This window comes from Calypte anna, chromosome 7 (assembly GCF_003957555.1).
Source record: "Calypte anna isolate BGI_N300 chromosome 7, bCalAnn1_v1.p, whole genome shotgun sequence".
Taxonomy (NCBI): domain Eukaryota; kingdom Metazoa; phylum Chordata; class Aves; order Apodiformes; family Trochilidae; genus Calypte; species Calypte anna.
The window spans coordinates 34686617-34709856 of NC_044253.1; the positions used below are offsets into that span (position 1 = coordinate 34686617).

Sequence of the window (23240 nt, forward strand, 5' to 3'; positions counted from 1 at the left end):
CTACAGGTAGCTGGAGACAGCAGCCAAAAACTGAGACATCTTTAAGCACCTCATTAAGGAGTGCAGAATGAAACTCCAGTTCTTTAAATAACTGACATTTCTCCCTTTTGCAGCATCCCGTGGCAGTGAGGCACAAAGCCACTTCCAACCAGGGCTGTGTACAAAACTAAAATTAGACCAATAAAACCAAGAAAGAAAGAAAACCCAAGTAACTTGAAGAAGGGAGAGGAGAGGAGAGGAGAGGAGAGGAGAGGAGAGGAGAGGAGAGGAGAGAGAAGAGAGAAGAGAGAAGAGAGAGAGAAGAGAAGAGAGAAGAGAGAAGAGAAGAGAGAGAGAAGAGAGAAGAGAGAAGAGAGAAGAGAGAAGAGAGAAGAGAGAAGAGAGAAGAGAGAAGAAAGAGAAGAGAGAGAAGAGAGAAGAGAGAAGAGAGAAGAGAGAAGAGAGAAGAGAGAAGAGAGAAGAGAGAAGAGAGAAGAGAGAAGAGAGAAGAGAGAAGAGAGAAGAGAGAAGAGAGAAGAGAGAAGAGAGAAGAGAGAAGAGAGAAGAGAGAAGAGAGAAGAGAGAAGAGAGAAAGAGAAGAGAGAAGAGAGAAGAGAGAAGAGAGAAGAGAGAAGAGAGAAGAGAGAAGAGAGAAGAGGAAAAGAAAGTGTGAAGGATGAGTGAAGAACTTGCCAGTCTTTTCCCACCTAAAATCAACAGAGAAGTCAGACAAAATATTGGACCATTTGACTAAACAACTGGAAATTGCATTAAAGCACAGTTTCTTCCAGTTTGCCCAAACTCTTTTAGTATTACTGTTTTATTTATCCAAGGAGAGCTAAGACAACATTGTGCATGATGACCTGAAATAAGCATCATGTTCTTCAGACCTCCACTTTCAAACACAGCTTTGTGACCATGGAAGTGTTGTACCATTTAGCATAACTCTTCAACATCCCACATTTCAGTTCCAAGTATGGTATTTTGGAAAACAAATTAAAAAAAAAACAAACAACTAACCAACTAACATTGAACCTCTCTGGTCTAGAGGCCAAAAGCTGGGAAGTGTAAGCAAACAATCAGTAATAGCAACCTCTGCCATTTGGAAACAGGCCCCTGCCAGACCTCCAACAATAATACTGGTTATATTCCATAATATTCTGGGACAAGAGAGATACCTGATAAATGGCTGATAATCAGGAATCCTGGCTATGCCAGAGCAAATAAAGTGGTGCTGGATACCCTGTAAATACTGTAATTTAATAACTTAGTAATTTATAAATACTATTTACTGTTTATCATAATTTGATAATATAATAAAATAATGTAATGCTGTAATTTAATAATACTCTGTAAATGCTGTAAATACTCTGGAATATTTGTTCAACATTTAATGAAGACAGTGGTGAAGGGTGGAGTTAAGGTAAGTGAGAGAAGTACAGTTGATGAGAGGAGGGTGGAGAAAATGCTCTGAGCTCCAAGAGCACCTCCCTCTCAAGGGAGTACAACTTTTTCTCTTTTTAGTTTTTTAATAATCTGAGAAAGAAAGTTCCACCTGTTGGCAGAAAACAAACAAAAAAAAGACCTAAGTACAGCTTTCAACTTTTGTTTTCAGGTTTAAAGCAGCTGGAGCTTCCTCACTGTAGGAGTGTGGGATTTTATTAACAACCAACCCAACTTATGAATGGACTGGTTGATTGTGATGGTCCTGAAGGTCCTTTCCAACCATGAGGATTCTATGATTGGATGAATGAGAGCTGTCAGTGCAGCTCAAAGCCAGAAGGTGATGGAGAGCTCTCAGAGCAGTCCTGTGGCACTCTGGGTCAGAACAACTAAAAATTGGAACCTTGGAAATGCCTCATCTTTTGGAGAGTCACTGAACAGGCAGAAAATCTCACCATTCTGAATGAGGGTCTGCGACCTCGTGAACCTCCCGTGGACAGCTGTCATGTGGAGAGGACTCTTCCCATCCTTACTCTACCAGAAACAAAACAGAAAAACAGCCATTTAGCACAGAAAGCTCATCCTCCTCCAGTCACTCTTCAGATAAAACCTCCACTGGCTTCAAAAATCTATAGGACTGAATCTATAGATGATGGTAAAAGCAGAAGGAGTTTGCAAGTGAAAGAGTTCCTCAGCCATGAGCAGGAGATGGGCTGGAGTGGAGCCTGTCCTAACAGCCTGGATGGACACAATACCTCCTAGAAACCTATAGATTAGGTATTATTTTTAAATATTAATGTAAATATTAATAATATTACAGATTATTATTCCTGAATATTATTTTTAAGTAACATTTCTCATTCATTCTTTTCCCTTACCCTTGCAACGAGGGGAATAAAGCAAAGGAAGCAAGGAGCCAACTAGGAGCAGTCAGAGAGATTCAAGAACTGTACCCTGGTTATCAATCTGCATTTTATAGATACATCCCAGAATAAAAGTTATTATATTAAAAAGTCATGGTTAAGAAATTTCCATGGAATCCCAAAATAGCATGTCTACAAAAAACCCAAAAACAAAACAATGAGAAACCCAGGAAGGCACATGAAAGGAAACAGGAGTAGAGAGCAATGTTTTGGGTTCTGGAGATGGAAACTGAGACTGGGGAAGGTGAGGAGCTGAGAAAATAGGACAGGAAGGGTACCAGCATCACAACTCACAGCACTTCATGATTTTTTGTCATGGGATTTTGCATTTCTTGGCAAGCACAAGTCTGAATTTCATTTTAATAATTCTGAGCTTAAATAGTGCACTGACTATTCACTGAGCTCAAGGGACTTGCCAGAGGTGTTAAATGCTAGGAGACTGGTTTTGCAGATTGGAAACTAAACTGGAACACACAAAGTTCAAAGTAAAGTAGTCAAAATCTCTCATGAGCTCAGAGATCTCAAGTGTTCTGGTGACTGTACCAGTAATCTTTCTGTTTGGTATAACAATAAATCCCTTTCAGCTTCACCAGGATGTATCAATTGTATCTCAAGAGCACTCAGATATCCTGAACAGAACCAGAGATTATAAACTCAGGCTCTAAAACAGGGAAAGTCATAAGGAACTTGCTAGAATCAGGCTGAATTAAGCCCATATTGTAGGGAGAAGGAAAACACCAGAGAGAGCAGCTCCTCAAGTTACCACCACTCTCTGAGGACACATTTTGAGAGAGCTCCTGGGATTTATATTTCAGTAGTGGCTCATGCCTTCAAGAGAGAGGCTAAGCTAGAGTTTCAGGTTGTCACCATATTTATCAAGGCACTGAGAGCTCCTGGAAAGCCATCTCATGCAGACAGTTCAGTGATCAACCTTCTCAGCACCTCTCACCAAGAACATAAAGCTTTGCCATACTCATTAGTAGAGTTTCCAGCCTCCTGGTACACGCAAAACAAACCCAAGCAAAACTGACCTTACCTGAATGTTAACATCTGCCCCATTATTCACCAGCAGTTCAAGACACTGAGCTCCATGGGTGGAGGCAGCAGCAAAATGCAAGGGAGTGAATCCATTATTATTAGGCTGATTTACATTAGCACCATAGTCAATCAGCTCGTTGACAACAGAATCCTGACCATTGTAGCAGGCAATGTGAAGTGCTGTGTTTCCATAGATGTTCATTTCATCAATCTGAAAACGAGATGAGGAGCCACAGTTAAAATGAGAGGCAGCAGCTTAACACTTTACATCATGCCTGGAAAACATGGAAATAGCTGGAGGCTTCAGCTGTCACAGGGCATATTTCTCACCAGCAGATTTCATTGACAAAAAAATATACTCCCAGAGTCTATTAATTCAGAATGCTTTACCTTTTACTATTATTAACTTTTTATTTTACTGGCAAACTCTTAAAGCCAGTGTGAAGCTTAAAGCTGAGGGCAGGACTATGTAATGACATTGCTGACAAAAGTCCTAAGAAGTTGGAAAGCTTTTACATGTAAGTGGGATTGTAGGCCAGATAAAAAGGCTCACAATCTTTCTTAAAAAAAATAATAAAATTACAAGACCAACTATTGAATTGTTGTGAACAGAATCAGGCTTAAGACCTCTTTCCACAGATCTCTTTTGGGAGAGGAAAGGTGTCTGAATGAAGGGAAGGTGAAACTGCAGGGCCATTTACACTTCAATAAGGAGCCACTTTCAGTAGCTCAGTGTTTTAAAGATGTAATTAAGATTATATTACTTCTTGATGGCTGGCTTAGAATTCAACTGCTCTTCTGTAAAATAGGACAAGACAGACTGTAGAAAAAAAGCTTGGGGATGATGTGAATAATCTTCCACAAAATGTGGGCATCTCAAAAATTATATCCCCAGTGGTGGAGAATGTGGAAGTTAAAGGTAGTTATTAGCATGTTACTGCTAATAACAGGAAACACCCATTCCCCTTAAACTCTCAGTAAACAGCCTGTGAACACAGACTTCTGACAGCTTTTTGGCAGGACAAGCCAGCGAGTTATAAAGCTGCCAAAAGCAATGGCTTCATTTGACATCTCTGATTAACCAGTGCAGACTCTCCTGATCATCTCACTGCTGCTCTGGACCACCACATTGACAATATTAAACTAAGAGAAGTCTTTGCCTTAAAAAATAATAATAATAAAAAAAATTAAAATAAAACCCACCCGAAAACATAGCTCTTTCTGAGTGAAAATAATCCTTCTCTGTCAACTACAGAGGAAATACAGGTTCCTAAACTTGAACAGCCTGAGAGAACAGCATTGTATCAAAGGGAATGCTGAGCCAAGGGAGATTTTGTCATTCCACCTTCCTCTGCAGGCACAGCAGATATTTCCTGATTTCTTCAGAATCCACTCTCCATATCAGAGCTTACTTATTCCAGAGTGTTTCCAGCCTCTTCAACTAATAAAGCACACAGAGCACAAGGTGCTTTTCATGGCTCAGAAAAGGGGAACTATTTTCTTTAGAAGCTCTGGCAATAGCTGCAGCAGCAACCATGTGAAAGAGTAAAATAATATCTGCAAATAGAAACATGGAAACCACAGGGAGCACAGCACATACCTCTACTCCCAGGTTAAGGAGGTGTTTCACAATGTTAATTTGCCCATTGGATGCAGCTGCATGAAGTGGGGTGTAACCTTTCTTGTCTTTACAAGTCACCTCTGCACCATGATTAATCAGTAAGGCAACAACTTCCAGGTGACCTTCAAAAGATAAAAGATAATGAGCAATGAGTACACCATCCCACAGCAGCACCTCTCCCAAATTACTGCTTTCTTCCTAATGCATGCTTCTTTTGCTGCAGTTTCCCAATGCTCCCACAGGGAGCATTTTTCCTCCAAAATATATATTATTAAAAATTTATATAAAAATCTATATAATATATTGCTCCAAAATACATTTTTGTAAATATTCTTAACCCTGGCTCCAGGCCTGGTTAAGAAACCCATTCAGATATTCATTCACCTTCACCAGATGGGTCAAATTTTTCTTCACTGAATTATTTTTCCAGTCCTTAAAAAAACTTTCTAGATAGTGCCCTTGCCACCTAAACTGAATCAAGGCTAATGGAGGAACAGTCCTGACTTCTTCATGTTGCAGCAGAGCTGTCTTTCTTGGAATAAAAAATTTATTATGTCAAACACCATGTAAAGTTCTGCACTATCTGAGATGTACAGCACTTTCATGACAAAAACAGCTCTGATCATCTGCAGGACCTAAGATACTTTATGGACAAAGTCCAAGGTGCCCAAGAGACTTAAGCACTCAAGAAACTCCATGAGGGTTTACAGGACAAGATACTGAGGTCTCATTATCCACATTCTGTCCAGATTACACTACAGACTCATAAACCCCACTTAAATAGAGTATTTTAAATGTGTATTTTGAAAAGTACATCATGAATGCCTGAAAAGGTTTAAGAGCAGAAGAGATGTGGAATTGCACAGCACAATGTAAAAGCCTTTCACAGCTAAAGAGTGGAGCTCAGAGCCTGCTAGCTCAAAAGCCACATTTGTAACGGGAGGAGCCATTCTTGCTCCAGAGGCTCGACGAGGTGCTGGTCTCTTCCAGGACTCCAGCCACCACACAGCACTTCCAGGGTAGAAGTGTAGCAGGAAGAGCCTTTCTTGCTCCAGAGGCTCGACGAGCTGCTGGCCTCTCCATGCCTCGCACCAGAGTGAGCTGTGCAATGAAAGGTAAAGCAGCACCCTGGGTGTCTCTGCATGCCTGGAAATACCTGGAGCAAGAAAAGCTCTTCCTGCTACACTTCTACCCTGGAAGCGCTGTGTGGTGGCTGGAGTCCTGGAAGAGACCAGCAGCTCGTCGAGCCTCTGGAGCAAGAATGGCTCCTCCCGCTACAACATTGGTTGGCATGAGTCCTTCCACCTGCCTGTGTAGATCAAAAAAATGCACAATGTGCTTTTCTCTCAGTTTGAAATCTCCCATTATCTCATTTCCAAAGATGACACATTAAAAAAAAAAAAAATATATATATATATATTGACAAATCAGATGAAAGAGTTTCTGTCCAAGGGCACACAACATCTCACAAATCACAGTCTGGAATATATTGGAATTGCTTTGGCCAACAAAAGCTCTTGAATAAGTGTGGCCACTAATAGATGCAATGCAATCTTTTTCTAGCATTTTTAACTTACATTGCTCAACTATTAGAAAATTTCTTTTGCCTTGAAAGGAATGATAAGACCAACTAGTTAATCTAAGTTTTATTTGGTAACACCAGTGACATTTTGAAGAGACAAACAGGTTGTTCTTGTCCACTCTAGAATAAAAGACAATTTGACAATTGACAGGAGAAAAATACTTCCTAACCATATCATAACTTAGCTACTTATGAACAGAGACAAACAGTAAAAATTATGATTGTATTTATCTGCATTTTAGATAAAGCAGTTTGGGGTGAAAACTGAGGAGAAACATAACCTGCATTTTTTCAAGCCTAAATATACTTCAGGCTGGAATTAGAGTCAGGATAAAAACACCAAGCAGCCCAATCCTTACCCATGTATGCTGCCCAGTGAAGTGCTCTTCTGTCTTTTTTGTCAAAAGCATTGATGTTTGCCCCCTTGGCTAAGAGCAAGTTCACCATCTGGAAGTAACAACAGCAAGTAAGCCAACCCTGTAGGTCACACACTCACAGTTTACAACAAGGAAGCTGAGATCACAAAATCCTGCTTTTCAGTGGTATTTTGTGAATTACACTGTTCTAAGCTTTGTGCATTGATGGCATGGACTGGTGATGGCAGCAAGGAAATTCAGCTTGGCAAACAAGCTGGAAGATAAACAGGCCTGGAAGAGAAACATCACCCTTAGTTTTCACTGTGAACACCAATTTAAGGGGATTCTTATGGACTGGGACAAGATTCCTCCAGACTGTGAGGCAACATAACCTCAAACCTGGAGGAGTGTCTGTTCCTTCCATGTGTGAAAAGCTGCTTGCCCTGTTGCTAATCACCCAGCACTAAAGGTAAGAAAAGGAGGGAGGAAAAAAAAAAAAAAGCACATTCAAGAACTACCTTGTCCACCAAAACATTCTAAAAATCATAAATTACAGAGCTGGATGATTGTCTTCCTATCATTACTGCTTTGCCAGCAGTATGAGAGATCAGCAAAGAGATCAGCTCCTAACTGTGTATATTCAGTTAACATTCTGATACCTCTATCCAAAAGCTCAGGAGCTTTAGGTAACTATGGTTAGACTCCAGCATTAATAGCTTTTCCTACACTGCAGAATTTTAAGGGCCAAACACCATTACCATTTTGCAGGAGCTCCCATTCCCCTTCCTTCTTTTAATTACAGTGCAACTGATGAACTTTTGTTGACAGGAGCTGACTGTTCCAGTCTAGGAGATTTTGTTCCATATCTAAATCTTCATGTTTGGAATGGGAAAGTGAGGATCCTCACACACAGATCGAGAGGTGCTAGAAAAACCCTTTGCCCAGGGGCATTACTTACTAAAGTAGGGGTTTTTTTCCATATAGTAACAGTAATTAGACTGGAAGGTTTTGCATGGATAAGTAGAAGAAACAGAAAGACATTGTTTTAGATGACTAATTTCAAAGCAGGCCAACTGGATCCCGGAGAGCTGAATATTTCCTCAGGATGAAGTGAACCCACCAATTTTTTTTCTTCTTTTCATAGGATCACAGATTAATTTGGCATGGAAGGAACCTCTAAAAGTCACCAAGTCCAACCTCCCTGCAGTAAGCAGGGACACCCTCAACTAAATCAAGTTGCTCAAAGCCTTGCCAAGCCTCACGATGAACACCTCCAGGGACAAGGCCTCAGCCACCTCCCTGTTGAGGAGGAGTACGAAAAATTTAAATTTTGCCAGTAAGCAAAAAAAAAATTGAATTTTTCATTGTGGCACTCTTATTTCCACAGGCAGGCAGGTGCCAAACAGCCAGGGATACGCTTGGGCTGCTGGAGCTGGAGGCAAAGCCAGCTGTCCAAGCCTGCATGGACACCTCACTAACCTGCCAGCTCTGGACAAGGTCCTATCCAGCCTCTCCCTCGTGAAAACCTTGGAAACCCAGCAGAGAGATTGGAAAGCAGCCGACTGATAGCAATTGTGAGGTCCAGGGACATGGGGCTGAGTCTGGATCCAGCCACTGCAGGTCCACTGTTTGAAGGTGGGGGGCAATAACTAAATAAATCAGAGGCTCTGAGGTGACTGACCTCGATGTGGCCGTTGAGAGCCGCGTGGTGCAATGCCGTCCGCCCGCCCCGGTCCGAGACGTTGACGCTGCTCAGCATGGGGATGATGACTTCTGCACACTTCACTGCCTTGTTGGCAGCTGCCACGTGCAGCGGGGTCTGCCAGTTCTTGTCCCGAGCATTGACATCAGCTGAGTGCTTGATCAAGACCTGCACTGCTTCCTGCAACACCAAAGCAGTGGTACCCATCAAGGAGGAGAAACGCGGGGCTCTCCTTCTCGACCGTGTCACTAGAAAATGGCCAGGAGGAGAGGAAAAGAAAGGAAGCCACTGCTCCAAACAACCTCGAGGTGATCCAAATGCCAGGTTGAGAGCAGTGTCTTCACAAACAGAATTTGATTTTTGGGCTGCCTCTGCAGAGAGCCCAAGCTACTTGGTTGATTAGCCTGCAAAAGTCATCGTAACCCTGTTTTCCTTGAAAAACAAATGTACTTGTTTGAGCTCACTGCTATAGAGATTATCTACAAAATGGAAAGCACATCAGTTTGGGCCCTGAAATCATAGCAAACTGCTCTAGGTTTTATTTATAAACAGGAAAAAAAAAAGAGGAAATAAAACAGAATACATGACAACAAAAATTTAGCTTTGAGGAAACATGAGAAACACAGGCAAGGGTTGTTGATGCTGGTGTCCTCAAGTTAGCATCAGCATTCCTTCCTTCCCTGAGGGCTGAACACAGGCCAAGGGTCTTCACTGCAACATCCACTCTGTCAGACTGAGACCAAACAACATCTTCTAAGGTTCATTCTGTTGCTTAAAAGCAAATATTTCCCAGTGAGAAAATGTCCTGCTCTTTCTTAAGCGACTGTCTCACTGGAGAATTCACAATCAGTTCTTTTCTGCTTCTACACGTGCATCTGCCAGTCAGCAAGTCAGATGAAAAAAGAAGAATTTCCCTCAGAATTACACGTTGTTTCTTCTGGTTTTTTTCCCCCACAAACAAACAAAACACAAAGGAGCCACTGGGACACAGCAGCATTCAATTCGCCCTGTCTGCTCATCACTGCTCACAGCTGGGAAGTGGTCCTGGTCCTACATAGTACCTTATTCTTTTTTACAGAAACTGAAAAGTTTTCTGGAAAGCCCAGCCAAAATTTTATTAATGAACAACACACACAGCCAGTGTGTTTAAATAGCACTTTTCTACATAGAATAACCCAGGCAAGTGCCTGCAGTCTGTAGCAACAAGACATCCAGTACCAGGAGTTTTAGTTCTTTGTCTTCAACTGATCTCAGGGATTTGATTTTCTACATCTCTCTGACAAACTGCCCTCTAACAGAGTTGTTCAGCTGGTGACATTGCACCTCTTGCAGCACCATAATCAAGTATCACCAATGCCTCAACAGGATTTTCTTTTTTCAATTGCAGCCCTTTGATTTTAAAAGTCATTTAAATGTTACTCACTACGGGCCTATTCAACTGGGACATGAAGTCAGCAGGAAAATTCATGCCCTTTGACTCTTAATAAAGGAAGGAAAAAGTTAAAGGAGAATTAATAGAGATGAAGAGTAAGGGCTGAAAAGGCTGAGCTAAAAAAATTTTGCCTTTTTAAAAACCCATTTCCACTTTTTTTTTGGTACCTGCAAATCGGCTGCCCTATCAAATTTGGGATCAAAATGTTAAAATTCTTATGCAGAAGTTTTATTTCTTTTGGCTTTTGAGAGCATGAATAATACCTTTTATTATCATAATCTCTGCATGTGCATAAAAACCACAAGCCGTGCTCTAAGCCTCTGCATTCAGTGTCTCCAGATATTCCAAGCCATTGGAGTGCAATCTATTTTTTAAAACCATACAAAGGCTGAAAGCTGAAAAATCCATTAAAAATCCTGCACAGACAACATCTGAGGGTTGTTAAGTTTTAAACAAACATGTAAATCCATAAAGCACACTTGAAAAAGATCATTAAGACTTAAGTAAAAATGTGTTCATGCTTTTAATCAGTCTGCAAGAGGGTGCTGGGAGACAGCATCTGAATCCTGTGTAAGCTTCAGAATCAAGGGCTGTTCTATTAAACTGACTTATTAAACTTCCAGGTGATTATTCTAGAAACAACTGAGCACACAGCAACTTCAAAACCCACACTGAGTTTTCCTGGTCAGCAACTGGAACATGAATTTTATCTTCTGCTGTCACTGTGAAGTATGAATTCACTCCTACCCACTGCATCCTCTTACAGTTCAGGCTGCACATTTGCCAGCCTGTGCAATAAAGGCAGCACTGAAAAAGCCTCAAAAGGGGGAGGTTGTTTCAAACTGGTTAGCAAAAGTAGCAAGTGTCACAGCAGTAACAAAGGAAAAGGAGGAGAAGAAAGCTACCTGTGTTCCTAAAACAGACAGCAGTGCATGAAATGGCATCAAGGGCTCCTGCTTTCCCCTGCTGCACCTGGGTACTCACTCTGAGGTACCAAAACTGCATTCTTCTCATTGTGCCATTTGGCCCTCAGCTGACGAAGAGTTAAAAGATGAGCCACAAACCCACAGAAAGACATAAATTTTCTATTAGGCCTGTCACTGACAATAAAAATCATGTGCTCTGACACATCCAGAAAAAGCAACCAAGCACACTGCAAATCCCCATCGGAAAGATTGTGGCTGTTCTTTATGGCTTAAGCCTGACCTTTGTTTTCCAGCAAGGCTCTTTTGTATTTTGCCTCATTACAGCATTCAGAGTCTATCAGATATTCCTTTCAGAGGGTTTCTGTGGATGCCAGCAGCTGGGAAGCTCAGCCAGCAGCCAAACAATGCCCGAGTTGAGGAGCCAGCCCAGGATTCCTGCCTCCAGGCTTGGCAAATGCTGAGACTGCTAGGGAGGTGACTCCAGTCCATCAGGCTCTGGTAGACAGCCACCCCTCTGTCTCTTTCACAACCCCTCCCCTTGCCCCCAGCAGCCAATTCAGCCCCCAGTTGGGCTCCCTGGTAACTGTTAGGAGGATAAATGTATACAGGGAGGTCCAAAATGGAAAGCCAGGAGTAATGGGTGCAGCTGAAAACACAGTGGTGCCTGAGCTGTGCTGCTCCTTTTTGAGACAGCGACAGAAACAGCACAAACTGGCTGCCCAAAAGATTCCTTCTTGTCAAGCAAAAGAAACAGAGAGCAAGCCTCCTGTGGGCATGAATCAAATGCATTAACAGAAAAACCCAATGGCTGCCCTGAACTGCAATTAACCCAAACCAACCACGTGGTAATGGGGGTTGGATCACACCCACACCCACTCCCTTCTGCCACAGTGCCCACACAGCCCTGTGGGTTTATTCCTCTTCATTTCACCACTGGAAGATGATGTGGCCACTGTGGACCATCGTGGGCCCTATCCCACTTCAGCCCTTGGTTGCCCAGTCCAGCTGACAGTGGCTCTCATTGCTAGGGTAATGTCAAGCATTCCACAAGATGAAAACCAACCACATGAAAGCTCAGAAGCAGCTATAACCAACTGGTAAAAGCTGTCCTCCAGCTGCAGAGCTAAGGGCAACCATGTGAGCTCTCAACTGTTTGGCTTTTTCCCCCCACCCCCCAGCAGTAAGGAGTTCATGTGCAAAAGGAGAGGAATGGAATCTGACTCACATCACTTCTTGAAGCCACTGCCCGGTGCAGAGGAGTCAGCCACATGTTGTCCTTGGCATTAACACGAGCACCTGCAAGTCAACAGCAGAGGTTACCACCATGCCTTGGGTGCAACACCACCCAAACCCTTTCCCATCTGTTTTCCTGGTAAACAGGACACAAAAGAAGCCAGATTTGTTGTAGGGAATTACTTTATGTACATATGCATATGACTTTTTTTTTAGATCAGCTGGTACAGCTCGGGGGGGGGGGGGGGGGGGGGGGGGGGATAAGCAACCCTGTGCTTAGAGCACTGCTGCTGCCTGCAGGCATCATGAAAGGAACCACCCTGAACAACTGCCTCTTCCTTCCAGCTCCATCAGGCAGGCCACTAAAAGATGCAGCCAATTCCCTGCTTTGCTGCCATCAAGAAAAAGGGGAAGGGGAAATGCTCAGGTTGAGGAGGGAACTTAGGACTTGCTGCCTGGGCTTCTGTGAGTGTCATAGAAGAGGGATGTAGAACACAACCCATTTGCCTTCAGACAGCTGGGCAAGAGGATGGGCTTGGGGTGGCTTCCCAGAATAAAGGCAGAATATTTAACTACAGCAGTGCAAAAAAAAATAGGATCCTGTACATTTGTGCAATAAAACAGATGTGCTTGAAAGAAATATTAAAGCTGTTCACGGATGTGATGCCCCAAAAAGGGAATCTCATGAAAAGGACTCAAGAAACTCATTTTTAAAAAGGGCTTGACCAGCAAATTCTGTTCCTCTCAGGCCTGAAGGTACCACTGCTCATTCGAGAGGACTTGTACATGCAGAAAAAATTCACAGAAGCATCATGCACATAGCCTGGAGGAGCCTCTCAGCTTCATAAACAAAGGGATTTTTAAGCTTCATTTTGCACTCTAACTTAAGTGCATACAAAATCCTATAATTAATAAATCACACTCTCTGATTCAGAAGTACTTTCCAAGATCTGTTTCTCAGGAATACTGAGGCCTCTGAATCACAGTGGTTACTGAGATTTGTGCTAGATAATCAGAGAAGAAACAAGCCCTTTCATATTTCCACCAGCCAGGCTATAATCTTTTTGGCTGCAAGAAAAAGAAAGCCACTTTCATAACCACTGCAATGAGTAGCAGCAATCCTCTGCTTGCCTCGGAACCTCACCCCTGGTGGCACAAACCTGTCCTCTGGAAAAACACACTTTAGAGAAGACAACAGTTAAAAAAAAAAAAAAAAAGGATTTTCTGATGAATCTATATAGAATCATAGAATGGCTTGGGTTGGAAGAGACCTTAAAGCTCATTTAGTTCCAGCATGGGCAGGGACACCTCCCACCAGCCCAGGTTGCTCCAAGCCCCATCCAACCTGGCCTTCAACAGTTCCAGAGAGGGGACAGCCACAACTTCCTTTGGCAACGTGTGCCAGAGTCTCACCACTCTTGTAGGAAAGAATTTCTTCCTAACGTCCAACCTAAATCTCCCCTCTTCAAGTTTTAGACCATTGCCCCTTGTCCTCTCCCTACAAACCCTGTAAAGAGCCTTGCCCCAAGCCAAGATGAGCAGTTGACTTCTTTTGGCTTCCTGAGAAGGCTGTTTTGGCTGCTACAGGTTAGCATCCTGCCCTTTGCTTGTGCTGCTCCAGAGACATTCAGGCAGCAACCACCCCAGCATCAGGAAGCTGACAGAGAGGACTCCAAGGCACTTTTCCTCATACAGATTTGGCCTTACAGGGCTGCAAATTGCCTGGATGAATTCCTCATGATTGCCACCAAATACCTCTTGGCAGGTCTAGAAATTTATTTTGCATTTGCCTCGGGTTTTCTTGGGCTTTATGTTCTTAACTAAGCTTTCTTTTGGTTTATTTCTACCCATTCACAAACTCCTACAAGCAGATGATTGCAAATCAGACAGGCTGATGTGTGGGAGTAGCAAAGTGTGACAAAACAAGCATCATTCCTGAGCATTCAGCAGCTCCAGTGGCACTGGTGAATAGGAAGATGATTAGAAATCCCAGGGAAGTGTCTCTGTCAGTACTTATTCGTGCCTTTCACTCATCCTTTGAGAAACTGAAAGAAGTTGCCAAGAACACAGCTAAAGAAAACAATAAAAGGAAAACACTATCAGTCTAAATAAAATAATACACAGCATGTTACCAGCTTTTTCTTCCTCAGCTGTTTCCTACATTACTTCTTTGTGCTTTGGGCTCTTGACGTGATGAAGTTGCCCTTATGTATCTTGCTCAATACATCAGCTGATTATGTTGGGGATTTCTTTTTAAAGACAAAAAACTCAGCTGCTGCCCTTTGAAGAAGTCATTGTTGCCCATGTACTCAGGTGCACAATTTCTCAAGTGCCATTTTGAAATGTTTCCCTCTGCACTGCCCATTTCCTTCACCAAAATGCATCTCTTAAGCTTCCCTTGCCAGGCAATGGTTAACGACAGTAAAAAGCTTCACCAGCTCTGGTGCACTTCTTCAGAGACAGAAAATAACTTCCATGCCAATGGAGAGCAAGCAGAGGCAGCCTGGGAGCAATGCTTGAGATTTCAAAAGTGTCCTCAACACTTGACCAACTTGAGTGTCAGCCCCACAGGCACAACTCTTCATAGAATCATAGAATCATAGAATTGGCTGGGTTGGAAGGGACCTCAGATATCGTAAGTCCAGCCCTTGAACCACCATTGCTGTTGCTAGACTATGGCACTCAGTGCCATGAGAGTGAAATAGAAACCCACCTCAGAAGATGAAGTGCCCTACAACGTGCTGAGGCACCTAAAATCAGCTGGACCCCAAAATCAGAAGCTTAATTTTTAAGTCCACCCCGTGACACTGCCTCAAAGTCACCCAGAAATTCAGTGTCCCTCTCTTCAGCCTGGACCAAGCACCTTAATCGTGTTTCATGGCATTTCCCACAACATTCCGTGAATTAAGTGGTATGTTCCTATGGACAAAAGGACTGACAAGACACTCACTGCTGCCTGTGTTGTCCTTCAGAGTGTCATCTTGCTTGAAAAGACAAGCTGCCTTCAAGGCTTCCCTTAAGATACTTCCAGATAGCCACAGCACCCACTCACCCCCATAAAATCCTCATTTTTAGAGAAGCCTCTTCAGAGAAGGGCTTTTTCTCAGCCCCATCCCCTGAACTCTGGTGGTACCCATAGGCCTGAAGGAAAGGCTTGGCCAAGGGGTTTTGCTCTGTGAAGCTGAAGTAGGCAACATAACATATAACTTTACAGATAAAATCAACAGAGAAGAAACCTTCTGTAATCCACTCTTCTTTAACATGGCTGCTTTGTAATCTTTGTCATCTTTCACTCTCAAATTTTTCTGCCAAAAGAGGAAATAAATCTGGAATTGCCTCTGTTCTTTTGAGGTCTGAAATAAACAACCCTATGCTGGCCTTCAGGAACAAAGTTAACATCACTTCAGCCTAACCCAAGCACAGTTTTCCACCCAGCACAGCTGCCAGGTCTCCAAGAAATCCAGATTCTTCAGCCTAAGCCTCTGAAATTAGGGATGGTCAAAGCAGGAGCAGGAAGACAGTGATCTTTAATCTTTTCATGACATGAAGTGCAAGTTTCTTGCTAGGGAAGAAACATGGCCCATGGACCCCACCAGCACATTTGCCCAGTTTGGACCCCATGATTATGGATGAGACCTTTGAGCTGGTGTAAATATACATTTAGTGGGCCAAGGTGAGAGATCTGACACTCTCCTGTAATAATTCCAAACAGACTCCATTTCACATGCTACCTTAGAAAGCCATTGCTGCCCTCTCTCCAAGCACCTGGGCAGTTTTATTCATTAGACACCACATTTATTTGTGCTGCCACCAGTTCATGGGCCACAAACCTCTCATATTAACTTCACTTCATTTCTCTCCTGGGCCCTGGAGAAGATGCAATGTGTTGCTGCTCCTCCCACCTTCTACTTGTGCTGAAAATATTCTTGTGTGACACCAACAGGGAGTATTTTGGTGCCTTCTCTCTGTGAACAACACCTCTTGTTTTAAGTCATACAACAAAATTTTTCTGTGCATGCAACCAAATGTTGTGATCAGGTTAATATTTTATGAGTTTTATTGATACAGTTTACAGAATGAAGAGGTGAAGCAAAGGGGGGAGGTGCTGCTGCCTTTGGAGCCTACTTCACAGAGAGATGACAGTAACTAAGAGGTGCTTATAACAGCACATAAATCCACCCCTCCTAACTTCATAAACCTCCAAACCTTCTCTTGGGTATGAGAAAGGAAGGAACAATGCATGGGCAGATCATGCAACCCAAGATGAGTTTTGACCTGTCTGGGAAAGACCCACAGCTCCTGCAGACTGAACCCCAGCACAGTCCCACTGACAAAAAGCCCAATTTTTAAAAACCCACTTTATAAGTTTTTCACACTCCCTCAGATATATTAAAAAAGAAAAACAACAACAAACAAGATGTATCACCTGCAATTGTTTGCTGTTGAACAGAACAAAACCTAAAGCCTGTGGATGACATTTTGGCAGTGAGGTGCTGGAACTAAGGGTCCCAAAAGAATACCAGGCAATCTCCCCAAAACTGTACAGAGGAAATGCCTGGCAACTGGAATTCTCACTTCCTGCCTTCTCCTGGTGTGGTTAGAAATACCTTTGTGTGGTCTGCATTAACACCCTGATGATCCAGCCTTGAAACTGGCTGGAGCTGTAAGCAGGGGGTTGGATCAGGTAGCCCCTAGAAATCCCTTTTAGCCTGGATCATTCTAGGTTGGAAATTGGAAGGTGCCCTGCAATCACAGGACTGATAGTTCTGAAGTAACTTTCTTTAAAATACTCACAGCTCATTTGAAGCATGGTCCAATCATTTGTGAAACCAAACCATTCCCAGGGCTGCTTGCCAGGGATTGCACCTTTATGCCATAAGGTTCTTTTCAATCCCACATCCTTAAACCACTGTAAGCTTTGCCCTTACTGAATTTGGAATTTTTTTTTTTTTTTTCTCACAGCACTTCTATACAGGCAGGCTAGCACTACATTCCTACTCTGAGCTAGAAAACAAAAATCCAGGAGAAGCTTAATGAGCAGAGTCAGCATGAGGGATGAAAATGGCTTAGCCCAGCATTAGGAGTCTACTTCAGTCTTTGTCACAGCCACACCCAAGGCAGAGGCATTTTGAGCACCTATGGCCAAACATCCATCAGTCTCCCTGTATATAAGCTGCTGCTTTTGTGCATCATTTCTCATTCTAAGGCATCAGATGACAACATAAAGGATGAGCTTTTTGGCAATGCCCCAGCAAAGCATTTAAACTAATACACACAAGGGATTTATGGGTTTTTTAAAGGGAGAATGAAAGCATTTAGACAAACTTTTTTTTTCCTAACAAATTCCTCCTTTTTTTTTTTTTTTAGGTATTATCCACTAGAATATCATACATTTCAAAAATATATTTGTTAGTATAGATCAGTCCTTCCAAAAAACAAAGAGTTGCTCTGCCTCTGATTTGCAAGTTCTTGGGCTTAATTTGTTTAGATAGATCCTACTGCACAGTTTCTCTTTTCCAAATCAACTTCCTGACTCTTAGAATCATGTTTCTATAGTAAATACCACTTACAAATTATACAAATTCATTCATAACTTTTTTTTGCTATTGTTCCATCATACTTTTTCTTTAATGGGAATCCTTGGCTTCCACTGCCAGACATGAGCCTGCATTTCAAATATGCACTTCAGCAAGTTACAATCCCCAAATATTTTAAGTTTGAATGCTTTAGAAGTTTTTTTAGAAACAGTTGCCTTACTCATTCCACTCAGTCACAGTGCACGTTGGATAATTTAAAGATATTTTCCAAATTTAAAGATATTTTCCAAATCTGCAACAACTGCAACCAGCTCTGTGAAAATCAGAAACAGACACTGGCCAACGCTGACTCATGTTTGGGTGATCTTTGTAGCTTTAAAATTAGCTAATTTTCCAGTTACTAACAGTGAGGGACACAACCTTACCTGACAAAATGAGAAGCTCAATGATGTCTGCATCCCCCAGGAATGATGCAACATGAAGAGGAGTTCGTTTCTCAGCATCCTGCAAGGCCATAAGTTGTCCAGTTAGAAATAACTTGCAATAACTGCAAGGCTTGGTGTTAAAGAACAAGGGGTTGGTACACAGAGGTTATTTTTTAATGTGCATTTCTGTTTGTAATTAGAAATGTAACCTCAACCAGTGTAAGAACAAATTTCAAGGTCTGAACAACACACTCCCTGCCAGTAACCCTCAGCTTTTTTACCACTAGGTTCCATGACCCCTGGCAGAGTCACTGTCTTTACTGTTACTTACTGGAAGATCAAATCAAAGGTAAAATGAGTAAAGACATCATCCTTGGGTCTTTCAGAAGCATTTGCCACTCTTAAGTAATGCAACTACTTAATTCTGATGCTTCTGGACATCAGAGTTTTGCCACCAGCAAGGTGACAGCAGGCTCTTCAGGAACAAATCCCTGGAGAATAGTTTGGAGCCTGACACAAGGACAAGATGCAATCATCTCAGTCTACAAAGGTTCTTCTGCACCATTTAGCCTGGTTGTCTACAGCAGCCCAAAAGGGGCTTGTACACCTTGACTGACCTTTAAACACAAATAAAGGAAATATTACCAGTCAGATCTGTGTCTTTAAACTTAGAACTGCTAATAATGATTTATACAACTTCTGAGACACATCCACTTTCATTTGATTTCTGTTATTTTCAGCCATACTGAGTCCCATTTTCAGGATTTGCTTTTCTAACTTCAAGGTTTGTAAAGACAGTGTTCACAAAAATCCTCTCTTTTATTGCTTTTTTCCAATTATGCCACAGGGCTTTAAAAGAAACTGTAAAACATCATCATACGGGCACCAAAATAAACCAAAAGAACTGCTAGTAGTGCTAATCATGCTATTTGACCCCTGTTTCTAGTCCTAAAAGCACTTCATTTTAATTCAAAAAAAAAAAAAAAGCTCTAAGAGACTTCTCAATGAAATGGGTCAAATTACAACCTCTCAGAATTAAATGCTGTAAAGCTGGTAACAGACACAACACCTCCTGTAAATGACAGCAAGACAAAATCCCCACCATTGCTTCTACTCTCTCCCTGAAACATCTCTGAGCCTGTCAAGTAAAATACCACTTTTAAGATGCCTCCAAGGTCACCCACTGCCAGCTATTTTGGGCTGTCTTCAAAAGGATGCTATGAATATGGACAAATCAGTGCAGCAGGACCATTTGTCCTGTGACTGCTGATTATTGTTTTCCAGCACTGTGAGGCACAGAGCCACTGGTTCAAACACAGATGGTGTGTGTAGTCCTAGAACTCTGCTGCAGTGGGTTTTGGTCTTATATATTGGGCATAAAGCTCTCAAAAGACAGATTAGGTGGCATCTGGTCACAAGTCACGGGGGAAAATACCTTACAGACCTTCACCTCTTACATGGCAGGAAAATCAAAAGGATATTAAGCAGGGCTCATCCAGCACTGGCTGCTTAAGAACCAAAACCACAAGCTGGATTCCCTCAGATGTTCAGTTTCTAAGTTACAGCCCACCCTGGATGAGCTTTTCCAGGCTATGTGAGTGCATGGGGCAGAAATGATAACAGGGTTAGAAATAGCATTAAGACAAATAATCAGACCTTCTTCAAGTGCAGTTCTCAGAGGAACAAAAAGTCAGTAAGAGACAGCAGATAAGCTAAACAATGGCTAGAATATCATGCCAAGATGATTTAAACTCTCTCTCTTCCCAAAACTCTTGGCTCACAGGAAAGGGAATGCTGCATTTTAACATTCTCTGGACATATTAAAAAAAAAATAAAGATAAAAGAAATCAAGAATTTAACAACCAGGCAATTGAGGACAGAAGGCCACAGCAAGAAAACCACTCAACACATGCTTAAAGTGTTCAAGTGATGGCAGTGACACCCAGATTAGCAGAACAGTGGCTGGGAGAAACCCTATCAGCAAATGGGAAATATTCAGGCACCAAAAGGCCAACAGCTTCTCCTCAACACAGCCTACATCTCAAAGTATATCATGGGTTTCAACTTTTATATCACCTGTAGCTATTCAGATCAGGTCTTTGGAACAGTCTCATTTGTTATTAAAATGTAAGTGCAACTGCTACAGAAAATCACTGCCTGAATCCTCTTTTTGTCACCAAACTGAGCAGCCAAGAGGAGCAGCTCAGCATAGAAAGAAGGGCCACAGAAAGTGAGAGAGTGAAGGTTGCCTAGTAAGAAACTTCCTTGATTAAGGAAAGAAACTTACCCTATTTAAATAGCACAAATTAGCTGGGACCACTGAAAGCCCCAAACAATCAGATCCAGTTGACTCCAGGAAAATCAAATATTGGGAACTGGTTAGCAACGACTGAAGGAGCTAAAAGGAAACAAACAGCTACTGCTGAGGCTACTTACAACCACTCAGAGCCAAAAGCTGATGCTGTGCAAGGAAAATCTCTGCTGCTTCAGGATTTCCTCCCTCTCAGATCCTTTTATGAAAGCCTGTGATTCACAAAGCAAATCCAAATGCCCAACTGTGAGCATCAGCTGGGAGGTGAAAGTCAAGCTGTGCAGATTATGCCCAGCACTTATTCTTCTGTTATTACCAAGCAGAGAAGTTCCCATCTCAAAGTGCAGATCCTGGTACCAGCACCTCTGGGACAGGCAAATATTTTGATTTTCCAGAGGTAAGAAAAATTACCTTCCCTCCCCAACACTTCCCTTCCATGAGGCTGACAGTATCCTCGATGCTAGAAAAACAGAGCTTTTACAATTAATTACTAATCTCTGATTAAAAACTGCTTAGAAACTGTTATCCTAAATTAAAGGAAATCCTGGAGTGTTTGTAGCAGTGAGTTTCCAGGGCAGAACTCAAAAGTTAGAGTAAAACAACTCCTCCATTTCCATAAATGCAGTATTGAACTGGGGGGTTCTTGACAGCACAGGAACATGCATCACCCATGAGCTGATGGAAAAAACAGATAGAGAAAATTCAGGCTGACATTGCTGCCTTTGGAGAAAATAAAGAAGCTACAGGCAAACACATACTCACTGGTCTCAAACATTTTAAGGCCAAGGATACCAAGAGTCACCAGCACAGATACAGATCAGTAGGTAGACAGAGCATGCTGTACAAAGCAGCTCTCAGTACTTCACTGCTCCAGCAGAAACCTCTTCCCAGTTCAAACAAATCCTTTATAAAATAAAACAATTTCTATTTATTTTCTAAAAGAAAAAATATTTCTTTCCAACTAACACAGCCTTGCAAACATCAATGTAATTTTGGTGTTCAGTCTCCTCACATTCCTCAGAATGTTAATAATTCTCTTCTGTAGGGAAAATAATTCATTATCCAGCACTTCCCACTTTAATTAACTGCATATCAGGTGCATATCCACTGAAAACACAGCTATTAGCCCAAGCCAAGCTGTCAGACTGCATCAAAGCAGAAGGCTTCCAAAGTTCTTGAGTAAATAATTATTTTTTTTTCAAGGCAATGCAACACAGCAGACCTCCAGCCAGAAGAGGAACATCTACTTCTAGGATGGCTTTCTTCTCCTGGGAGACTCCACAGGCACCGAAAGAAAACCATCAGTCCTTGGACAAGGGCAGAAACAAGGATCTGGATCCCAAAATACCACACTCCAGCCTCTCCTCCTCCCAAGTCAAACGTGTTGCTCCAAACTGAATGACAAGTTGGTTTTCAGAGCAGCAATTCCAAGCATGCAAAGCCCTTCAGACTCACAATCCTCAACATGCACACACTTGTACCATCCCAAAAAGCATGCTTAGCAATTCTACTGACACACATATCATTTTTCTGTGTGTGAAGACCTGGATAAAGCCCAAACCCTCCTGCTAAATCCTTGCCTTACCAAGCAGGATGGGGAAAAGATGTAATACACAGCATTCATCCATGCCTCCCCACAAGGGTTTCCTTCTTTCCTTCCTTATCCTGGAATAAATCACCCTCTAGATACAAGTTCCTGCCTGTAAGGCTTCACTCTCTGCTGGTGCTGTTCTTCTGCAGAGATGCTCCAGAGCTGGAAATGCCCAGGGTCACTATACCTTGACATGGTTGGAACCCAGAACAAGTTATTGCAGCCCAATTTGATCCTTCCTTTCCTAAAAATATGAGTATAGCAGAAGATATCCTGAGGAAATAGAAGTTTTGCATATATATTGGTTTTCAGTGTTTTATTCAAGAAAAAAAGCAGCACTAGGGGGTAAATAATAATAAAAAAATAAAAATAAAAAGGTAAAGAAATGTCTGGTTTGGCTTGCAAACATCTCATCAGCTACAGGGAAGAATACTGGAAGGGGGTTTTGCCCTTTTTAGCTTGATCTTGGAATTTTTGAAGGGAAACTAAACTGGAAGACTGAGATGAAATTGGAAAATTGACAGGAAAGGTTCTGGTTTAGTAGAAAATCATGGCACAGCACATTAAAACTGGACTCTGTAGATGTAGGGTGCTGCACAGCTCCATCTATTACAAATCCCACCTAACCAGGAGTCAGAATAATCTTCCCAAAGTAAAATCATCCCTAAATCCCCCCATCATCCCCACAATTATAGCAGCATCAAGAATATAGCCATTTCCATCAACATACACTTCCCAGCTTGGAAAGACACTAATTATTTTACCAAAATAAAAAAAAAAAACACAAAAAGTAACCTTCTAAACTTCTAATTTGCTCTAAACTCTTTCCTCTGAGATTAATTTTCTTTTAGGCAGTATGTATATACACCCCTAATTTCACATCATTTCTCCATGGCCTGTTTATTTCTGCCTTCCAAAAAGCAATTATTAAATCTTCAGCAATCACCACAGCTTGCTGCAAAAACATGAGTTTTATTTTGTTTCCCTGCTCGACCCACATTTGAACTGCTCCAACATTAACACAGCAAACCAAAACCATCAACAAAGGGCAAACCCCTGCCAAACAGTCTCAGAGTTTCCTCTCAAGTGAGCAACCAAGCACTAGACAAACACTAACATGGAAGTAATTAACAACACCCTT

The 23240-nt window shown here is 42.1% G+C and overlaps 1 protein-coding gene across 1 annotated transcript in view; it reads right to left on the reverse strand.

Annotated features, from left to right (window-relative positions):
• The window catches only part of ANKRD44 (ankyrin repeat domain 44), a 112737-nt gene that overhangs the window by 37683 nt on the left and 51814 nt on the right, over positions 1-23240 (reverse strand). Inside the window, 7 exon segments of the mRNA XM_030454115.1 lie at positions 1878-1956; positions 3382-3594; positions 4984-5126; positions 6946-7033; positions 8624-8824; positions 12228-12298; positions 18198-18276. Coding sequence (XP_030309975.1) covers positions 1878-1956; positions 3382-3594; positions 4984-5126; positions 6946-7033; positions 8624-8824; positions 12228-12298; positions 18198-18276 — 874 coding nt within the window.